At 39.9% G+C, this 22,168-nt stretch overlaps 2 protein-coding genes across 2 annotated transcripts in view; one reads left to right on the plus strand and one right to left on the minus strand.

Annotated features, from left to right (window-relative positions):
* On the plus strand, nucleotides 1–11,876 carry ZNF488 (zinc finger protein 488). The gene is made up of 3 exons (XM_031554430.1): nucleotides 1–257; nucleotides 3,622–3,850; nucleotides 5,221–11,876. The coding sequence occupies exons 1-3, from the start codon at nucleotides 39–41 to the stop codon at nucleotides 6,375–6,377; spliced, it is 1,605 nt and encodes a 534-aa protein (XP_031410290.1). The 5' UTR covers nucleotides 1–38; the 3' UTR covers nucleotides 6,378–11,876.
* Nucleotides 11,877–11,981: 105 nt separating this feature from the next.
* RBP3 (retinol binding protein 3) overlaps nucleotides 11,982–22,168 on the minus strand; it is a 15,173-nt gene continuing 4,986 nt past the window's right edge. Inside the window, exons 2-4 of the mRNA XM_031554431.1 lie at nucleotides 17,155–17,345; nucleotides 14,485–14,627; nucleotides 11,982–12,722 (exon numbers count right to left, since the gene is read on the minus strand). Coding sequence (XP_031410291.1) covers nucleotides 12,394–12,722; nucleotides 14,485–14,627; nucleotides 17,155–17,345 — 663 coding nt within the window. The 3' untranslated portion in view covers nucleotides 11,982–12,393. The remainder of the gene's footprint in view (nucleotides 12,723–14,484; nucleotides 14,628–17,154; nucleotides 17,346–22,168) is intronic.

A 22,168-nucleotide genomic window follows, 5' to 3' on the forward strand; every position in this document is an offset into this window, starting at 1 on the left:
TGTATTCCAAGTGTGACTTCTTGTTGTTTTACAGGTTTATGATGGAACTCACATCTTTGCCTAAATTCCTTTGGACAAATGACAACAGATTTCTGCATCACCATTTCCCGGATATACTGGCTACTGTTCACACCACACAAGACATTCCTGAGGAAACTGTTTTTGGCCCGTGCATGTTGCAGAACACCCTGCTGGACACTGTAGCTTTTATTGCCCTCAAGTGTTGTGATAGACGGACCATCCACTATGTGTTTAAGGTGGGGAAAAGCAATGCTTGATGCTAGTCCTATCAGACAGAGTTACACCATCCTTCAGGTTTACAGCATCCTGACTTTGTAAGGGGTAGATTTTTTCTCTGTTCAGCACAACTAACAGCTCCTCCAAAAGGGAGAAGCAGCCAATATATTGCTGATTTATGGGCTGTAGATTGGGGGGACCTCAGTGAAAACTGTTGCTTTGCAGGAAGAATACAAAGTCCTTTTTCTGTGCTCAAGACTGATGACCTGCTTCAGCTCTGACTGCAAGCAGGAGGGAAGAGGGATCTTCACTTATCTCACTCAGATTTTCTCCTTACAAAGAACACAGGAGGTTTACTAGGAGGCACTGTAAATTGGATTTTCTCAGTTACCCATAAAAGTAAAATTACAATCGGCAGTGACTTTAGTATGATCTGTAAAAGATGTCAATCAGGCAGCTAGCCCACACATTATTCAGGTAGCCACATCCTACTGCTATTAGTGGATGGATCAGCTGAAGTTACCTTAGATAAGTCTGCATTGCATCTGCTCTTTGAAGTTACTGCAGGAAAGCCACAGAACTGGGGCTGTGAAACAAAAGGAACCATTATGCTGGGGAGGTCAGGAGCCCCAGGACAGTGATGGATTGAATTTTAATCTGTTTAATCTGAATTTCTAATTCCCAAATATTTGGTTCCATAGCCACTATTCATCATGACGTTTTCATTTGGACAATGCTTATTTCTCCTGCTGACATCTTAGCTCAGTCTTCAGGGTCTTGGAATGCATTTCAGTCATCATTGGTCTAGATGAAGACAGGGACATCGTGTAAAGAAAGAACTGATTCTCCTAAGTTTTCTGTAGAGAAATTCCAGACAGAATGTGTAGTACGGAAGATGTATCTGTTTGGAGATATCTGCTTGATGCTTTTGGTTTAAAGAAATCAAGAAAGAGACAAAGAAGCTTCAGGCTTTTGCTGACTGTTCATTTGAGTCCGTGACACAAGTTAGCCTGCTCAGGCTGGGTTATCAGTGCTCCAGAACAACTATCAGCTCTCTGGAGAATTAACCCTCCTGAGATGAGACTCTATGGAATAATTCTATATTCCTCCTGGGAGTTTCAGAATCAGAGAATCATAGAATTACTCAGGTTGAAAGGGACCTCAAGGATCAAATCCAACTTCAGCCTAACCATAGTACCCTAACTCTAACAACCCTCTGCTAAATCATATCTCCGAAAACCACATCCAAATGGCTCTTAAACAGATCCAGGGATGGTGACTCAACCACCTCCCTGGGGAGCCTATTCCAATGACTGTAGAGTCAAGGAAGAATCTCAAAGGGTTCCTACACTGGAACAGACCTCAGTGCAGCTTTAGTGTTTCGCTGCGTATGAGTTAGGAGTTGTTATGAAGGCACGACACTGAATGTCTGAACTGGCTCTGATCTCTGTTTTTGCCAGTCAGTGCATCAAATTGTGTGCAAGTAGCTATTTCAGATGCAGTCCTTGGCCCCATATCCTCTTTGCTACTCAAAATTAAAACTAAACCTTCCAGAAATCAGGAACTATTTAACTTGCAACTCTGTGTGTAGACAATTAATTAATGATGCAATCACAATGACACAATATTGTCGTGGCACTGAGGGGAAAACAAGAAATGGGATTTAATATGCTGGCTATAGCAAAAACACAGGGATAAAGGATAAGCTGGATTCTCTGCAGCTGAATTTCGTACTCATCCTAGTTCAGCAGCAATTCAGCAGGGCTTTGGAGAATATAATTTCCAAAAAGATCTTATTAGGCTTTTATGTTCAGCTCAAAAGGGAGCTCTGTTTTTTTCTCTCATCTACTTGGAGGCCCTAATTTGAGCTCCTTGAGCCAATTCGTATGCTTGGGCAACCACTGGCACAGGTGGCCCTTTCCAGCCAATGCTTTTCTTATGCAAAGTAAATTAGTCCTTTATCAAATCTATCCTTTCCTCTGACTTCCTCTGCCCCTTGCAGCTTCTCATGCTTTTGCCTCCTGGATCCAAGGAGCAGCCTTATTCTCACTTTTCTCCTTCAGCTTGTATCAGGGAAGCCAGATTACTTCACAGCACTCTGGTATAGCCTGTTGGGCAGTAAAGCCCTTCCTTCATGTGTGGATGCAAAGGATTCATCTGAGGGACTGCCAATCCAGGGAGAGAGAAAAGCCAAAGTGGGCTCAAGATTGAAGCTGAGTGCACCCAAGTCTGCTGTTCTGCCCTTGATTCCTCCTGTGAGCTCTTTCAGCTCCTGCCCTGGAGGTCTGGTTCCTGGAGGAGCTGTGTTCCCTTTGACTTTGGTTAGAGCTCCGGGTGGGTTCTTGGTATTTCTGAAACACAGAAACTAATAAATGACAGCCTCTGTCAGAGCTATTAGTCGCAACCACTGTGTCTGTGGGTGGGTGTGCTTGTGTTGCTGTCAGACTTCAAGATTTCTCAATCATTGTTAATTACCATGCTGTTCTGAGAGAACCAGTTACAGAGCATGCAAATGATTTTCTCCCTCGCACTAATTAACTTTTATACTAATGTTCTCTTAATATTTCCTTCCATATCCAAGTTACTATTATAGTCATACTTTTCTTGGTAGGTAGCAGTCAGATTGAGTTAAAAACAGAGAAATAAATAACCGAAATACTGTTTCTGATGCAAAACACCGATGAATGGCCATCCTGCAATTAGTGGAAAACAAAGAGCTATACATTGCTTGGGGTGAAACTTGGATCATACTTGTCATTAGACATTTCTCATTTCCAAACTTCTTCCTTTCAAAACAATGACTTAGTGCTTCAAAAATTAGTTGAGGCTTTTTATGTGTGTAAATGTTGCCCTTGATCACCCTCTGTTTCAGCCTCCCAGCTATGAAAATCTTCCCCATCTTTCAAACACTGCAGAGGACATAGTTCTGCTGTGGTAAACACCAAGGAAAAACCTATAAAGAAATAAATCATTCCCTATTCAAAGCAAATGCAATCAATTAAATAAGATGGGAGCCACACACTGAACAAGGAAGACAAAAAGAAATGTTTTACAATTATATTATTTCCAGAGCATGGTCAACCTGCGACTAAAGGACTCAGTAGCCCTGTGGAGAAAAGCCTTTTTGCAAAACTGAGCTCTGTGTTATAACATGTATACAGAAGGGAAATTTAATTTGAGCAATAGACTTAACATTAAGTTAACTCCTGATCTTTCTCCCCACCGCAACTTTGGTCACAGATGCATAAGGATTGAGCTCACCGCTTTGGCACAGGCTCTGTGTGATGCAGAAAAATACTTTTCCTCTTTTTCTTGAATTTGTTGGACATCTATTTTGGCTCCCAGAACTTGAAACTTCCCCTTTTTTTGTGTTCTGTCCCACAGGTAGATGTCACGTCTGTGCACAGTCCTACAGGGCTGCCTTGGATGAGGCTCGTACAAGCAGCTGCCAATAGCAAGGAGCAAAACTTGGAAGCTTACTTAGAAAACAGTCAGTTATATTATCGCTCTACCAGGAAAATCAACAAAAATGAGGAGCTACTTGTCTGGTATGATGAAGAGCTTTCCAGTCTCTTGGGTTTCAATGAGATAAAAACTCAGAGTCCCCAGAATGGTAAGTACCAGACTGCTGGCCGTGAAGATGTCACTGAGGACTGAAGTGAGTCTGCAACTTATTTAGTATGTGCTGATCCTGTCATACAGGAAATAAAAGCTGTCTAAACCCTCAGCGGTTAAGAGGTCAGACCTTCTGCTTTGGGGTTTGAGATGGAGACACAGAGCATGAAGAAATTTGCTTCAAAATTTGGTTTAGTCGAAGTGGAACAAACCTTTTCCTACTTTGCTGGAGTTAAACGTAACGTATAAAGCTTTGTTTGTATAGCTGTAGGTTGGTTAGTTTATATGATAATGTACTTGTTAGTATTTTACTATTAAATTAACATAAATATGTTTATAGCAGATACCCACTAAATCTTTACCCACTTTAATTGATTTCAGCATATTCTGTAAGTTTCTATGTAGACACACAGTATCAGCCCTGTGAATTTACCAGGGCAAAGTGCTGTCTGCACAAGAAACACTGTATTTAGATGCAAGACTTGAAACTGACAGAAATACAGTTGTTATATAATAAGTTCAGCTTCTGTAGTTTGGGAAATAATCTATACTGTACTAAGCCTACAGCTTAGGTTTTTCCAATTCTTCCCAGCCAATTTGTGAACTTTTCTATATAGCCCAGACCTCAGGAGCTCTCTGCCACCATTTGCGTTTATAAATTGCTGCATGTTGTGGAATACTGAAGCATAGATGCATAACAATGGTTAAGATGTGCAGTATGTTTCTTGGTCACTGAGTTATGTCCCCTCTGAAGGCCAGAAAGAGATGATGTTATACTAATGCACATCCCCATTTCTCCAGCTCATGACTGACACTGTTTCACATTGAATATTTTCTATGCCACAGGCATCTATGCCTAGAGACAGAACAGTTTGCCAAATGAGCATGAATAAGAGCTTCAGGCATTAGCATCAAATGATTTGTATAACGTATTAAACTTTCAGAGTATTCTCTGCAGAAATTAGAGGCTTGTACGAAAATCTTTAAGGCCACCTCTAGTCCATGTCATTAAATGGGTGCAGAAATAAACATTTATCTTCTATTAAAGATGGTGAGTGCAGTAGTATAGTCCCAAAGTTTTTATGGTTTTATCTAGACTATTGTGTACTGGCAATATTATCAAATTCAAACATGTCTGAAGGGGCTGAATGGAAGCATTTCTGCAAGTAGCACATGCAGGCAAACAGACGTGAACCATTTTCCATAACAGCAAGAGATCTCACTCTGACGTTAGCTTTACCATATATCACCTTGAATGACGTAAGAGATGTTTTTGTGCTTTTGTTTGTGTCAATGACATGGTCAGGATCTGCATCCATCCACAATTCTCACTTGGCAAAACTCATAATCTGTTGTCTGTTTCTGCAGAGATGAGATGCCAAGAATGCAACCGAGTCTTTAAATGTGAGCATTCCTATCTATCCCACGTCCGCTTCCTGTGCATCCCGGAGAAGAGTGCCCTATGGAGGAACTTCCAGGCTGAAAAAGGCGCCTTAGTGGAGCAGACCACAAATTTCCACAGCCTGGCAAAGGATCTAGAGGTCAAAATGACATCTCGCAAAGATGATGCCCATGGTCTCACTGGAGAAAAGAGAGCAAAATCAGAAGAGGCTGAGAACAACAGGAGCAGGAAAACAGTGTTGTTGGAGAAAACAAATAATCTGAGTGAGGAACATAACTGTGGGGGCAAGGAAGAGGCTGGAGGAGAGCATGCACCAGCTGGTTCTTTCTGGAAGCCAAGTTCAGGGAGGCAGTCAGCTAGGAAGGAGGCTTTCGAGCAGAAGCAGAGTGCTTTCACTGAGGTCAGGAGGATGAAGGAGAAGCTGAGGAATGAGAGACCCAAAGAGTCAGACCAGGAGGATGGCACAGCTCATGCTGGTAAGGAGCAGGTATCAAAGGAAGCATTGCTGAACTCCTCTGGTAGTGCATTCTCCTTTGTGTGGCCCACTAGAGGCCAAGGAGAGCAGAAGAGTGCTTTCAGCAAGCCCAGTAAATGTCTTGCAGAAAGAATGGCAATAAATTCTTCTCATCCCATGAGTGAGTCACCAAAAAGCCTGGGGGAGCTGTCTGGCTTCATCGCCACCACAGACATCATGTGCTGCAGCACTCTTCTCAACTCCAAGTTCTTTGTCAGTGATTTGTGTAATGCTCAGATGCTGCAGACTAGCATCATTCGGGGAAATGTTTTCCCATATACCTCTGAACCGTGGCACAAGCAAGCAGGAGAGTTACAGAATACGACCACTACTTCTTCCTCCACCTCCACCTCCTCCTCCTTGACTCTTCTTCCCCCCACCTTCACGTCCTTTGGAGTGGCTGCCCAGAACTGGTGTGCCAAATGCAACCTGTCCTTTCGCATGACTTCCGATTTAGTCTTCCACATGCGGTCACATCACAAAAAAGAATACTCTTCAACTGAATCCCAGAGCAAGAGGAGACGGGAGGAGAAGCTCACATGTCCCATTTGTCATGAGTACTTCCGAGAACGCCATCATTTATCCCGGCACATGACCTCTCACAATTAGGGCTGTGCAGATGGATCTCACCAAGGGACTGGGCAGGTTGGGTAGAGTAGGGGGACATCATTCATTTGTATCCATTTCTTTTTTGCGTTTACATTAATTTCTTACAGAAAATCACTGTTTACAGTAATTTATAATAGATGCTTTGCAAAAAATATGATATGTTTACAAAAGTCTGAGTGGGTTGAAAGTTTTGCAAACTCAGCCTGGCCCTTGTCAATCTATTTTTGAGGAAATAAAATTGTGAAATGAATGCACGTGCAGTATTAATTTGCAAACAAATTTTGGGGACAAAGGTATCATTTTCAGACAAAATCTGATTTGCTGGTGTCTGTGCTGTACAGTGTAAGTACAGAAGCAGTAACCTCTTCACTGAATGTGGAATCTTTAAATCTACACGCTTGTATGCAAAAAGAAACAAAGTTACTGTTTGTATCAGCTGTGGTGGCCTCTTAGTCTGAGCTGCTTTCTAGACTCTGCTGCTTTTGAAATGATGTATAAAAAATCAGACAAGTCTGCATCTGCATCAAAGTGTGAGCAGTAGTCAAATGATCATTTAAGGAAGGGAGCACTGATTCTTCCCAGAGGTCGGCTTGCAAGATCCATGTGACTTCTGTAGGTATGCAGGTCTGATCGGGGCAGGATTTTGCTTGTGGATTTCAATTTATGGATATACTGAAGAAGGCAGCTGGGGTGTCTCAGTTACTGCTAGCAGATGCTAGATAGAACCTGCATTCTGCATCCTAGCTGGTAGGCTCTGTTCTGCTGACAGCTAGAAGAGGAATGTCCTTTACAAAACAACACAAATGTTCATGAATTGCACTGGATGAGACCATTTCTATCATCTGGTTTCTACACTGGCTAATTCCAGATGTTTCAAAGAAGATGCCAAAGCCTCTCTGTAGCCAGTCCATATGAGATGATTTTCTGTTGCCTCCTTTGGTTTGTGTTCTGCTTAGTCTCAGATGCAGATGAGTTTATATTACTTGGGGGGGTGAGGGCAGGAGGGAGAAGAAAGCAGCAACCCTGCCTGTTGTTACTGCAGTTCATCTAATTAGCCTTTCATTACTTCTTAAATCCACTTAGGGACTTACTCTTGAAAGTTTATGACAACATGTTCTTCAATTGAGCATTTGTCTCTTTCATACTGTATTTTTTTAAGGTTGACTCCTGGTTTTGTGACCTCTCTCTGTGCCTCATGTGCTATTATTCCCTTTCAAGTAATGATCATTAACTGTTCATCTCACAGCTAAAAAGTACCCCTGGAATTTGTATAGGAGATTGAAATCTGCTTCTTATTACTCTCCATCATGCCAGTGATATAGTCCAGTGTTTGCAGCACACTGGACAAAAGTTTTCATTGAGTTCCCATGATGATGTTGATAATGCAAGTATCAGAAAGCACATAAAGACATCTGAGTGACAAAAGACAGCCCTAAGGTCTTAGGCTGTCAGTTGGGATCAACATATTACCCTCACTGTTACCTCTTGGAAGATTTCTATAAGTCAGGAAATTGTATTCTTCCCATTATACTGCTGTTCAACATTAATACGTGGCCGTTCCCTATTAGCATAAACATTCGACGTATTGTAGGCCAACCACTGGCTGCGCAATCCAGCTTTATTTTCCAATAAAAAGTGATTAAATCTTTACACTGTGTCTTTGAATTCAGAAGACATAAGCCGAGACTGGAGATCTGGTTGGATTGTAATACAGCTTTCCATGTCAGTGGTGGAAGATCTTTCACCTGAGTCACTGAAAACCAAAGGGAACAAAAGCTTTGAAACACGTAGCACAGGGAACAACCTTGCTCTGAGTAGGAGATGATGTGGTTTCCTCCTAATCTTTCAATCTCTATTTTGTGTCCAATAACATTTACTGTGTAAGGAACATATTTATGGCAAGGTTTCACAGGCCAAATTTCACTCCATCTGGTTTTGCCTGGGTGCCAGCCAGTTTACTGTGAAAAGCCAGTGTCCATAAAGTGTAATAAAGGAACTCCATGGTATAACTGCATTCATATGCAGTTTGGGTTATAGTTCCCATTAGTACCTTAGGCCAGATTGTGATCTCACTTATTCCAGTGCAAATCTAGAGTAATTCCATGTTGCTACTCCTGATTTACATCAATGACTTTCAGATCAATCTTGCCATGTATAAGACTGAATGTTGTTTGGTACCACTGCTGCCAAATGTTCTTCTCTCTGCTTACTGAAAGATACTGTTTTATTAACAGTTGTATGTTAGAAACTTCAGAGTTCTTCTGGAAAAAGACAGGATCAACTGTGTAATGCTTCCTGGTCTTATGCTGGTGCATTGCTTAAGCACTGTCTACTCCAACGTCCTGTTTTTTCTAGTGCACTGCACCTAGGCCAGAATGAAACTGTACCAGACCTAACTGATTGGATGCTTTCGCTGACCTTAGTTGATATAAGTCATCTTGAGAAAGTGTGGAAAATTGGCCCCTGATAAAAAGCTGCCAAGTTTTCAAACCTCATCCAATGGTGCATTAGACCTGAATCGTCAGAGCTCTCAGCAGTAATTGAAATCCAATGTGCTTATGGCATGAATCTTATGCAAACAGCAAGGTTACAGAGAGACTTTCTGTATCTCATGAAGCTTATTTCTTTGCTGAAAAAATAAATGAAAAAAGAAAACTCCTACCCTGCTTCTTTGTAGGCTCAACCACATCATACATTGATGACAAACATCTAAATAAAAGCCTTCTGTACATAAAAAATAAAGAGTTATGAAGCATGCCAAAGCTAGCTGGAGATTAAAAAACTAAAGAGGATAGGTTTTTAATCAGCTTTTCTCCTGATACCATCCTCACTTCCTCCCCTCCAGTTGCAGGAACAGCACAGTTTGGTACTAGCATGTAAAGGCGGGGATTTTCTTCTTGCATACCAGAAACCCCACTGCAGGGAAGTGTTTGCTATTCTGCCTTGTCCCTTTCAGATTAGCTCAAAGACTGAGGGAAAGCAAATTGCTTTTTACACTGAAGACTAAAGCGTTTTGTGAAGTAAGATCTGTTTACACACACAGCTGCTCAGTATCACATTCTGTTGCAAGCTACACCTGTGCCAGCATCAGAGCAAAATAGCACAGATATCAACAGAACCAGAACTTGATTCCCTATGTGTAAAATACTCTTCTGTGCAAAGCCCCTCATGCAGTTGAGGAGGGATGGCTTTTATGTGTTTCACATTTAACTGATTGTCTCATTTAAGTTACATTAAGAGTTACATAAACCATTGGGCTTATTCAAGAATTTTGGAGATTTTATTTCTTTATATGAAAATATTCATATTAAAGCTGAGTGAACCAAGGCAGAAGGAAACCTAATGAGACAAAGAAAAAGAAATATCCTGTAATTGGGTCATGTTGGAAGGTTTCTTCTTATGACTAGAAGTCTGAACATTCAAATTGGTACAGATGAAAGAAAATCCTGCTGAAGGAAAGTCACTCCTTTAGAGCAGGGGTTTCTTGAATAAATGCAGGGACTTGAGGAATGCATGAAGCTAATCCTTCAGTCTCACAGTGTAATGCTATGATTTGACAGCAGGGATCTGCATGTTTTCTACAGCTAGAGATGGTTTGAGGAAAAAAATAACATTTTTCACTAATTTCTTATATGCAGTCTGTGAATTCCCTACGGTCTACAGTTTGAAAACCAGACTAGGGCACCTTCTGCAGTATGATCAGTGGGGTCTGCTTTAGAAACACTGTCTAGAGAGCAAGAACACACCATTCCATAGTGCAAAAAATGAAAAGTTTGCCTGTCAATTTTTGGTCAGAGTCCTGGGAACTCTAAAATGAGGTGGATCATATGGCTAGGAGGCCTAATATACTCATTTATTTCTTGCTTTCTTTGAAAGGAACATTAGCAGAATTAACCATTAGAAAGTTGTTCTGGAATGGATGGTAGGAAATGGTGCTACAAACTCTTGAACTTTCATCTCAACTCTGGAACCAGAATAGAGAAGAGTGGTGTTTTCAATGTGTTTGTGTTACGTAAAGAGCTGGAAGAGCACTTCAGAATTAATTCAGTCCATTTATAAGATGACTTCTATCTAACTTTCTAACATAAACCACAAACCAGCTGTTTTCTATAATTTCATTCATAGTTTGATGATGTTCTAGCCTTTCAATGCAGTGTAATTGAAAGTAATTGTATAGAAAATTGAGGGAGTATTACAGCATTATTGATATCAAATGGAGTCGCCAGCAAATGCATTTTCTTTTCTTGTTTTCCCAACTACATTCCAATCATTAAACTTTTATTGTTCAAAAGTACTTATATTACTTCAGCAAAGAAATAATTTGCTATTTGTGCTCATCTGGTATAGTACTTGGTCTCCGAATGGATGACCACAGTTTATAAATGTTACATTTGAGAACGACTGTTTGTACATGACAGCACAACAGATTGTGCTGAGGAGAAAAGCATATCTTGATCATTTAGATTATTAAAAGACATTAGAAGGAATGCACCAGTGTTTACTCATTCATTGACTACCCCAGTCTTTTCTTTATTAAGTATCTTTAATATTCTTCATATATATAAACATATCGCTTCACACAAAACGCTCTATGAGTTTTAATCCATTTCAATGGCTCTACAACACTGAGAAATCCAACAACTAGCTACTGAATAAAAATCAAAGTATAAAAATAACTCAGAAGAGTCCAGGTTAGTATCGCACCAACAGTAACTGGAAAGATGAACAAGCAGAAAAAAGATGTCTACTTTGTTGTTAAAATGATTTTAGTGATTACTAAAGAGATCTCTGCAGTTAGATGTTTAAATGTGATTTATGAAAAATAGCAGCTACTCACAAATGATCAAGCAAAGAGAAATGTATAACAACTACAGCTTCTAATTGGTGACATTTAGGGACAACATTTTTCTAAGTTAATTGCCTTAAAGCTGGTACTTTGCAGATATGAGGAATCTTGATATCTATATTAGAGTTATACACATTTCTAAATCATTACAAAGAGAGATGGTTAGATAGGAATTGTAAGAACGGAGGGCATTGAGTAGGTTCATTCCAATAACCCTGTTAATAGCCATGAAATACACAATCGCTTAATAACTAGTTTGCTGGCAGGGCACAAAGGATATTTCTTAGTTTTCTTCTTGTCTTTGAGGCAAAACGCACAATAATCTGTTTTTAGCCTTAAGTCCATACAACTATTTTTCCTTAGTGTTGATCTGAGCACAGGGTGAAAGAGCAGGAATGTCTTTTCGACCTTTGCGTAAATGCTTTAAGGTGGTTCGTGTGGCTTCAATACCGTCTGCTGGGATTTTCTAATGGACCAAAGGAAATCTGTTATTTGGAGCAAAATCTTAGGAAAAAACAGACAATGCAAAAACGAACATTTACATTTTGACCACAGGAGAGAAATCCAGCTACTCCACTGATATATCCAATTATCTTAACCATGCCCAGAAAGAGCTGAGTTCCTCAGAATGGTGTAAAAAAAAAAAAAAAAAACACCTAGAAATGTGTACAGGGAAAAACTCACTATTGAAATTGAACTCAAGTTCCCACTCCTTTCTAGGGTTTGTGTCTGGAGAGATGGCTTTCTTCCCTGAGGAAACAGATTACCAAAAAGTTCATTCAAGAAATGAAATTCCATTGTGAAGCCTCCCTCTCCTTCTAGGAACCCATATTCACTTCTGTTGCCCATAACAGCGTAATTCCCAAGGTTTGTGAATTATTTTTAGTTGCAGAAGTTATTTCTCCTGATGGAACAGAGTTCTCGGGCAGAAAACAAATAGATAACATAGAGAGAAATGCCTGTACCCTTCTCATCCTCTCACATGCACACACACACACCCTGTTAAATATTTGTGGTCTCAATTTTGCATTAATTACTGAAATTAGAAGTAAGTCTTGCTCTGGGCTCCAAAACCCGTTATTGGTTCAGCTCATGAGAGTGCAAGTCCATCAGGCTCCTTTGAATATTACAGCTACCTACTTTTTTGAGAAGCACAAGCCCCTTGTTGGACTATCGTGAGTTGTGCAGGTGAGCACTGAGCACCTCCTTTGCTTTGATGAGGGCTGTTACTGCTGGTGTTTCCATGTGAGGGGGCACTCCTTTCCCTTCCCAAGAACTGCTCTCTGCAGAGATGACTGATTGCGCAGTGGGGATGATGATGTAGAAGTTGGTATCATCTACTTGGTATGTCTGTGGGGAATGGGACCCACCACTGGTCTGTTCCCCAATAATGAGAGCTCTGCCCAGCCTCTTCATTATGAAGACAAACTCCTCAGCAGCCCCAGCCGTTACAGCACTGGTGAGGATTATCAGTCCTTTCTGGGAGCCATACCTCTCCCCTGCCAGAAAGGACAAAAAAAACATCACAAAGTTCAGCCATTTTCAGAGATTTATTTGTGCAACTAAGTCAATGTATACTTAACTCCCCTCTTGCTATTAATAAGCAAAGAATTTTGAAAACCTACTTTGTATCTATGATATTATTAAATCACTTTTATCCCTATTCCAGCCTCTGCAGTGTAAAAAAGACTGTTACTGTGTGGTGTTCTTGTGCCACCAGTTTCTAATATGAGCTCCAACAGCTGGGAGGCCAGCTCATGGTTACTCTACTGCTGACTTGGACTTCCACTGGAGCTTGTGGAGCAGTGGGATATGCAGGTGAGGAAAACAAACTTTTTCACTGCCCCAGCAGGAGTACTCAAAACTCAGCCAGCAGCATCTTCAATTACATTCTCATCTCTGCTCTAGGAACATGGCTGTCATCGTGCTTAGCTTCCAAACTATGCAGGCGGTATTTTATAAAACTATAATTATAGTGGTTTCCCACAGGCTTTTTATAGTCTATAAATAGAAGCTGCTGCACAGCCTTTGTCCCAGGCCCTTTAACAAATACCCCCTTATTTTTTTCTGTCAGCCAAGTTGTTTCATTCTCTTACATAAACCATCTGACAGAGTAGTTCTCTTTAATCGTATTTTCAATATCTGAGTACAGAGTACTTTTTGAAAGCTTAGATCATTGAAAATATGACCAGTGTGTCATAAGTGGGACTTGATAACTTGAACATTACTTAAAACTGCTTTAAAAATGTCATTCTTTAAGTTAAGTAAATCTAATTCTCATACTAAGCTGTAAGAGAGGGGCCAATAGCATGGTAATTAATTTTCACACCATCTTTGGTCTTCTCATTTCACTGTAGACTTAATATCCATTAGAAGACCCTTTTCACAGTAGATATATATAATACAGGACCAGATCCAGCTCCTTTGAAGTTAATACGAGTCTGCCTGTTCTCTTTGATGGGAACTGGAATGTGTCCATAGTAATCATACCCCCTTAGCACAGCCCACCTCTAACTGTCTGAGAGGATAGATGGACCCTGCAGCCTGCCACAAAGTTTAACTGTTTCAGTATACTCAAAGCCAGTAACTCCAGATAGAATGTGACATCTCTTCCAGAAGTGTCTCAACTTTAAAGGGGAAAGGAATTAAAGCCAGTATTTAAGGCTGTCCAGTTCTCTAACTACACTTTATGAGCACTGAAGATCTCTCTCCCTACATACTGCAGCATCCCTTCAACTTCTGTGGACAATGGGGTAGAGTATGACACATCACCAAGTGGTCCAAATGCACTCAGAGGTGCAGAATTTAATGCCTCTCTTTTGCTCTTGTCATCTCTAGACAAATTGGGCTACTACCTGTATTCTCATCTTCTGAAATAGTATCTGAAGATAGGTAGGTAGAAATTGAAGTGCTGCAGTTAAAACTTAAGTGAGTACTGGAAGAGATTACTAGAAGTTTAAGCAGCAAGAGATTTATTTTTGTCAGCTTTGTAGAAGTAAATCGTAATTGCTGTCTATTGTATTCAGCTAAAATTCTGGGGACCAGTTAATAAACTTCTGCATCAAACATACTACACTGCTAGGAATTACTTAGGATAGCATTAGAGACAGGGCTGAGATATACATTTTTGTTTTTACAGCTTGAGCTAATTGTAGCAGGTGCTTTCATCTAATAAGTTATGGTATCTAATGGCTCCCTCTAAAACACAAGGAGGAACATCAGAAATGTGAAACTACTCTGAAAATAAATTGTCATTCTCACCTCTGAGCTGTGGCTGGGTCCATATTTCCTTTACTGAGTCACTGGGTCTGTCATAAACTTTGTCCAGTAGAACTTGATGTCCTTCATCGAAGAAATATGAGCATAAGATTGGTATGGAATTGGTGTAACCTCCAATATTGTACCTTTTCAGAAATTTAGAATATTAAGAAAATAAGTGAAAATTTGTTGCAGACGTTAAATCTTCCCTCCAACTACATAATTTCTGGGAATACTTAAGGCTACATTTTGATGTGTTTACATTCAATCTCCCCAGTAGGCAGAAACAAAGTTCCATCTAACAGGCTGGAATTGTTACTGACTACAGTTGGCTACAAATGTAAACAGAACACAGAAAAGTCTGTTTTTCTCTTGATTCTCTTGGAAAAAAAAAAAATCAGAAAGTACACAATGGCTTTTAACTTGTAGAGATAACAAGAGAGTTATTCTTCTGCTTTGACTAACCCACAGTGTCACTGACATAGGCAGTGTGAATAAATACCTAATCTTAAGGACAAAGCAGCTGTCACGGCAGAGTTAGGAGGCAGTGATCTGAGTTATTGCCAAAAAGGCCAACGCCTGCCACCTCTATTGGTGGTAACACATGCCAAGGTGGAGGAGCACTGATATTTCTTGTCTTCTTGCTGCAGAGTCATCTCTCTCCAAAAGGATCAATTTGACTATCAGATACAGCCAAGAAGTCAGCATGTCCTCACACACTTTGAAGAAAGGGAAGAGGTGTTTAAGGTATGTTTTCCCATCTAGCCTCATATACACTGCATTGCCAACCTTGTGCAGCTGGCTGGACAGCAGAGAGACAGAAGTATGCACCCAGAGATAAGCCAGGCAGCAAGATGACAGAGCAGCTGCCTGCCCTGCAGTGTATGCCTCACAGACTTGAACTGCTGAAGTCTAGCTGATTTTGAAGGAAAAGCAAATGTCAGACATCTCCCTCCTCTGCAAACATCAGTTGAGAGGTTTCTCCAATTATCAAACTTGTGTTCACCATCAGCCATGTCTCTTCTTGACAACAAGAAACATTTTGACAAGACAATAGAAATAGAGCAATGCTAGAGAGCTCTTCTTGAGACTCTCCAAGGCAGCAAAACTGCAGAAACTTTAGTCAGTAATACTAACTGAGCAGCTGTGAGAATTTTAACTCAACTTTTTTTCAGGCAAGATCTTAATTCACTACAGAATTTTTGTGTGACATTAGGAAAGATATGTAGTTTACCAGTGTCTTTGTTCTCTGTGCTGTGATAATTAAAAAAGTGGAGTTAGTGAATAGCCAGGGAGGGGAACTTGTAAGGTGAGAGACATTACGTATTACAGTTGATCCTATACAAAATTGGTATTATCAGTTTTGCCTTAAAATAATCATATGGCTTTGGTAGAATTTCAAAATGTAAAATTCTTGGGGTTCTTTTTATATGATTTCAGAGACTGAGCTTTCTCGGTGCTCCCAGATCTGCTTTCTCAAAGGGGTGGAAATAAGATAAAGACAAAAAACAAAAAACAAACAAACAAAAACAAACAAACAACAAAGCAAACAAAGAAGACTATCCTGACTATCATTTCTTACCTGGGACGTGGCATCATCCTTGCTGTTTTGTTGGCCCTGGCATGAGTACCAAATTGTGAGAAACCAGGGCAAGAAAAGTAAAAGCCCTGGTCCTATCTCAAGTCTATTTAAAGGTAGTAATATCTTTGCTTAAACCAATTTCAGTGCCAGGTGATTTTTATTGACTGTTATGCTGCCTCATTTGTACTCACACAGTGGGAGCTGTGCTCGTTTTTTCTTGCATATACTGCAAATCCCAGAAGAAAACTAAGAAAATTGACAACTTTTGAAAGACTCATTATAGCAATAAACAGAAATTGTTCCAGTATTAAGAACTGGCTCTTTTTAATTGTTATTTATAATGTTTTGGGCTTACAAACTTTTGAAAACAAAGCAAGGGAATAAACTATAGAAATATTTTATGGGAAATGTACCCTTCTAGTATTCATCTGCACTGATAGCTGACAACAAATGGATGCCATCGTCTGGCTTATTAAACTTTGAACACTGTTGACACATTGGGGTGTCCAACACAAGCCCAAAAGAGAAGGCACAGGACTGCTGCACAGCAGGGTCTAGGAGTGCCAGAGCATCTTTCAGGCAAGAGAGTGCCCTTAGGGCACCCTTGTGCTCTGTGCACAAGAGTCATTCCTTACAAGGCTGACAGCCCAGCATAATTTGGCACTGCAGATATGGCAGTCTAGATGCTGCAACAGGCTTATGCATGATCTGTTTGTTTGACCATTTGACTTGACCACTGTCTGTAGTGAAATATTTAATTAGGCCATGCATATATAATTAATACAAGACACATGCAGAGTTAGATTAGAAAGAAATCAGAGAAAGAAAACAGATGTGAAGTCCAGGATTGTGTCCTGCAGCGTATCCTCTAGATTTGCCCATTTAGTTTTAAACATCTCAAGTGATGGTACAGTTTCTCTTGAGATATACTTCCAGACTGTTATTGTTTTCATTGGCTGATTTCCTTTTCTCATTTAATTCCAGTAATAGTATGCTGTAAACAGGACAGTAAGCCATGTAAAGCTAATTTACTGTTACAAATAAAATGCTGTTTCAAAAGAGGTTTGGTTATTTGCCATTCAAAGATTTACCTCATATCTATGATTAACGCATCTGTGTGAACAATTTTCTTCCAAACATGCTCTACCAGTAGATCAGACACCTGAGTTAGAAGTTCACAGTCTCCAAACATATCAAATCTCAGATAGCCGATGTTGTTTTCCAATACGTTTGTGTGGAATGAAAATTTAATCAGATCTTCAAAAACTTCTGGGGAAGGGATCTGAAAGAGTTTGGAAAAACAAAACAAATCATTTGCTGGCACTGATAGCTTGGCACAAGATTTAAAAGGAATTTTGTGAGTCAGGATTAATCTAGGTGGAATACAACTAAAAAACTGACCAAATTTGAAGAATGAGAATGTAACAATATTAAAACTTCTGCATATTCAACTTAGTTTAGCATTGGTTGCTTTGCCCAGTGTAGAATCCCTCAATAGCATGTCAAGAAACTGGATCAGGCCCCCATTTGTCAAGTCTCAGTTCATTTTTCAAGAATACAGAAACTTCCTTGGGCCAAAGAGACCAAGAAGGCCACAAAAACCACCCCAGGCCTGCAGCATAAGTCATCATCACAGACCTGCCACCCAAGTCCTTCTGTTTCCTTCAGCAATTCTTACTAAGGAAGGCATTCAGGGATTTTTTAGTCTCTTGATTGGACTTAGCTGACAAACAGCTGCTGGCTACAGGTGAAACCGTTCCCAGCCACTGATAACAAGCCAGCCTCTATGACACTGAGGGACTTCATATGTTGGGCATGTGCTGGCATGATAATGAGGTAGACATGTGTTAAGTCTTTTTATATGGTGGCCTTGTGCCTAGAATTTCGTATGTTAGGCTGTGATTAATTTCATTTTTGTTTATCTGGATTTTATTAAGCAGCAGACATTTTTTTCATAGCAAAGCATAGCCAACTAATAAAGTTGTTCTAGTAACCCTATATTATTTGGAGACAAAGTCTGTTGCTATTGCCAAACTTACGTTTTTGCATACATATTTCTGAAAACTGAAGACTCTCCAGCTTACGGAGATAAGGCTTTGGCATGCATCTATCTCTCTCTCTCTCTCTTTCTCTCTCTCTATGTATAGATATATATTACTTATGTGACCCTCTGCAATGTGGGCTTTTTTCCTCAGGGTCTTTGTGAAAATGGTTATATACTTGCTTTTTAATCAGTTTCTTTTTCTGCTATAGCTCAGCCCCAGGCAATCCATAGCTTTATAGTGAAAAGAACAAAGAATCAGCAATGCCACATGAGAGGTGCTCTCCCAGCCTGCAACATGATCCACAACTTGGGAGACATCTGTACTTGACACAGTTTAAGTACATTCATTATATATGCCAAAATTTCAACCATTAATTCAAAAGTTTTGCTGGCCAGTAGTTGATCTAATGCTGAGAGGGAACTCAACTGAGCCCTCTTCTGTACTTCCTTTCTGATTGTACATTGTAAAAATAACCACTGTAAAGATATAAGTCTGAGCTGCTGAGTTTGTCATTTCCAATCCAATTCCCAGTGACAGCAATGCTACTTGATCTGCCCGCTGTACTTTGATTAGCAAATCACAGTTTTGAAGAATATATCCAGCATGCCCTGCATTGTTCTGACAGAGCTTATTTCTAGTTCAGAGGTACTAGTCCCCTCAGGAGAAAAAAAAAAAAAATCATCACTCGTTGGTAACATGTAAATAAAATTGATGTGGTACTCTCAGCCACTTACCAATGATATTAATTGAATATTCACATTTCTTACTTCTCCTATAAAATAATTGCAAGATGCTCACCCAGAAGCATGCTGCTCAAGAATAATCCTTCTCTCTATACCTGGTAATATTTTTTTCTACATGTTATTTATGGTTGTAGAAAATGTATCAATGTACCTCTATTCCAAACGCTCTGAAAGAAAGTCAGATAAAAACCACTTGGATGCACTTTCTTAAAAGAAAAACAAGAAAAAACCCTCCTAATTTTTAAAGAGAGAAGGCTGGGATTGATAAAGTTACTGTCTTGGAAAACCATATGTTCATGTCACTGACACACAGGTTGCGTGCTGCTGGTATCTCAAGAGGTGAGCCTACTTTCAGAGACCAGCAGTATAACTTCCTTTGGAAGGCAGGACTATGTTTGAAGGTCAAGGACAAGCTGGGACAGGATGCAGCTGAGACTAAGATCCTGCTGCTCAGTTAGGCAGTGTTTACATACAAATGACTTGATGGTTAAATATAAGCCATCAGGTGAATTAAGAACAGAATAGGCAATCTGGCTAGAGTAAAGGATCTCCAAGCTAACATCACTTAATCCAAGAAGAATTTTTTTGTTAACTATATAGAGTGTCCAGTTCTATTCTGCACCACCTTCCACATATACGTGGCTTAAGAAGAACATGTAGTGTGACAAAATAAGACCTGGATTGCTGACCTGGGAAACATGCATGAATTTTCATCACTGGCTCATACACCAACCATAGACAAATTGCTTTAACAGTTGCACCTCTTGCCTCCTTTCTCCCCTTTCACTTTTCTCCTAAGCTGTTTTATTTATTTAAACAGAAACTGCATTTTCATAGTTAATTTCATGCTGGCCATAGTAGTTTAACTATTATCTCTATTAAGGCTGCTAGTGCTGTCAACTTCAAGATTAAAATATCATCAGCTAACCTTGTGCTGTTGCAAATCCAAAAGCTGGCATAAGAACCACAAGATCTTGGAGCAGGGTGGGGATGTTGCTTCTTTCTTTTTCAGAATAACATTGGATACCTTTGTGAACCCTTACAGTCTGAAAGGAAACCATCCAGCCTGGTAGATTCCTCAGCTGAAGAACCGAGCAGGATCAGCAATCTCCCTGAAAGCTGCTTCTCACTTGCTCTCAAAAACTTGCAGTGACAGAGATACATGCTCCTCCTCAGGCAATCCAGCCCAGTATGTCACTAACTTTACAAGATGTTCCTATCATCTTGCATAAACACTCTAAATTTACTGCTTTCTGCAGTTTAAGTACATTACATCTTGGCCTGTTCAACACGGACAAGGAAACAGATTACTCCCTTCTTATTTAAAAATCACCTCATATCTATCTGAAAACTGGTTTTGTGTATCATCTGTTTTCTTTTCTCTTGAATAAACATCTCAAATCCTTCAAACTTTTCCAAGACAACTCTTGCCCACTCTTCACTTCTATTCCTATTTCCTGGGCTCTTCTCACTTGAGACACAACTTTGCAGAATAGTATTGCACAAGACTGGGTTCTGTGCACTCCAACTGAGACTTCAGATTTAAATGTAGCAGAAGGCTCTGCATGTTTTACTGATTAGATTTGTGCTTATCCATACCATTTCCATGATTTTTTTTTTTTTTTTACTGCAACAACTTCCCTTTGTGAAACTGTGTTCAGATTGTGAACTCTGTAGGACTCATACACTTTTGTACGGAGCTCCTTCCAAAAAACCCATTTTCTTCTCAGAGTAACGCAGAGAATTACTCTCACTCTAGAACCTGTAAAAATCTTGCATATGCTCTTATTTAACCCCATCCAACTTTTCACAGATAATTCTCAAGTTTTTCTGGATCTATATCTTTGAATCTTTATTCTGTCCTTCACTGTGCCAGCATGGAGAGGTTACCATAAGCAAGAGCTAAAATGCACTTGGACAGCTCTCTGAGAAGGATTAAAAGAGGTTATTTAAGGGTGTCAGTCCACAGTGGGAGATTGCAGAGCAGAGTAAGCAGCTGTACTTTCACCCTGTAATGGGCTGCTCAGCACAGCAGCACACCAGCCTGCTGTGACAACATACAGCTTTCATTACAAACCAGACAGCAAAAGGTTAAAGTATTGTAATTTTCTAGCCTGGAATACCCTGGAAGATTACATTGGAAAATATGATTCTCAGCTAAGTTTTGAGTTGTCATCTAGCACCCATTGAAAAATCCATAAAACTAATGTAAATTTTATGTATTATGTATTAAATGTAAATGGAGGCAAATCTACATTAACATTGATCACAATGCATTTGAGAAGCACAGGTCTCTTATGAGGCTAGAATAGCTACCAAAGGAGTATTCATCCCCTCAAAGCACTCTGCTTTACAAGCAAGAAGCTCTTCACACAAACCATATATGCATCATTCGCCTCTGGGAAGTCTGACTTAGGATAGTGGCATTTATGCAGCAGAGATGTCTGGCTAGCATTGACCTTGCTGCTGTCATGGAGGAGATGTATTCACTACCCAACATTATGCTTCAGCAGCTCTTCTAGTGTAGCAGATATAAAGGCCTACATGCATTTCGCTCATCTGTCTCCCGTGTCCAATCCTATCCCTTCTGCAGTTATTCATCATCACTTTCATTTAGTTGTGTTGGATCTGCTTCACTGTCAAGGTCATTATCAAGAAATCCCACTGTTAGGGGAAAGGGTGGCTGGAAGGTTGGTAGCAGGAGGAAAAAAAGCAGCTCTTTGATTTTTAAGGAATGAACATAAAACAGATTAAAGAGCCGCTGTGCTCCTGTTTAAAACTGTCCAAAAAAAGATGGATTTGTAATTGCATTTAATGCTATTATGTAAACCTCACAATAATCTCAAGTCATGTGCTCTCAGGAATATTGGAATGGGGGATTTCTGAAATGATCTACAGAGAGCATTTGTCTTGGCTCTTGGCAAGGCAGCATCAATTATCCTGTAAGGTGAGTCAAGAAGAGACAGTGACAGTGTGGGGGGAAAAAAAAAAAAGTGAGGAAATGAAGATACCTCTGCTGTCCAAAGGTCCTTCTTTTTCTACCTCAATCTCAAGGAACAATCCTTACTTCAAATTTTAGTTCACTCACTTTCTTTTGCCAAAAAACATCTCAATCGTACTTTCTGATCTCTCGTCATCCCAGACTCATCGAGTTCAGTAAACTGGGAATACCTCCTCCTTTGGCTGCTCTTCTAGCCTCATAAGAGACCCATGCTTCTCCTCTGTTCTGTATACATTATCCCCCTTGAAGAAATCTCACTTTCGTCCAGATTTTCATGCACGCTGCTATGATTTCCTTCATATTGATATACCCCCCC

This window comes from Meleagris gallopavo, chromosome 8, assembly GCF_000146605.3.
Source record: "Meleagris gallopavo isolate NT-WF06-2002-E0010 breed Aviagen turkey brand Nicholas breeding stock chromosome 8, Turkey_5.1, whole genome shotgun sequence".
Taxonomy (NCBI): domain Eukaryota; kingdom Metazoa; phylum Chordata; class Aves; order Galliformes; family Phasianidae; genus Meleagris; species Meleagris gallopavo.

What these genes read in the sequence shown, in the direction of transcription:
- ZNF488 (XM_031554430.1), top strand. Translation starts at nt 39, where the DNA reads ATGATGGAACTCACATCTTTGCCTAAATTCCTTTGGACAAATGACAAC. An exon ending in CCATCCACTATGTGTTTAAG is followed by an intron (nt 258 to 3,621) that starts GTGGGGAAAAGC and finishes TCTGTCCCACAG; the next exon opens with GTAGATGTCACGTCTGTGCA. An exon ending in AACTCAGAGTCCCCAGAATG is followed by an intron (nt 3,851 to 5,220) that starts GTAAGTACCAGA and finishes CTGTTTCTGCAG; the next exon opens with AGATGAGATGCCAAGAATGC.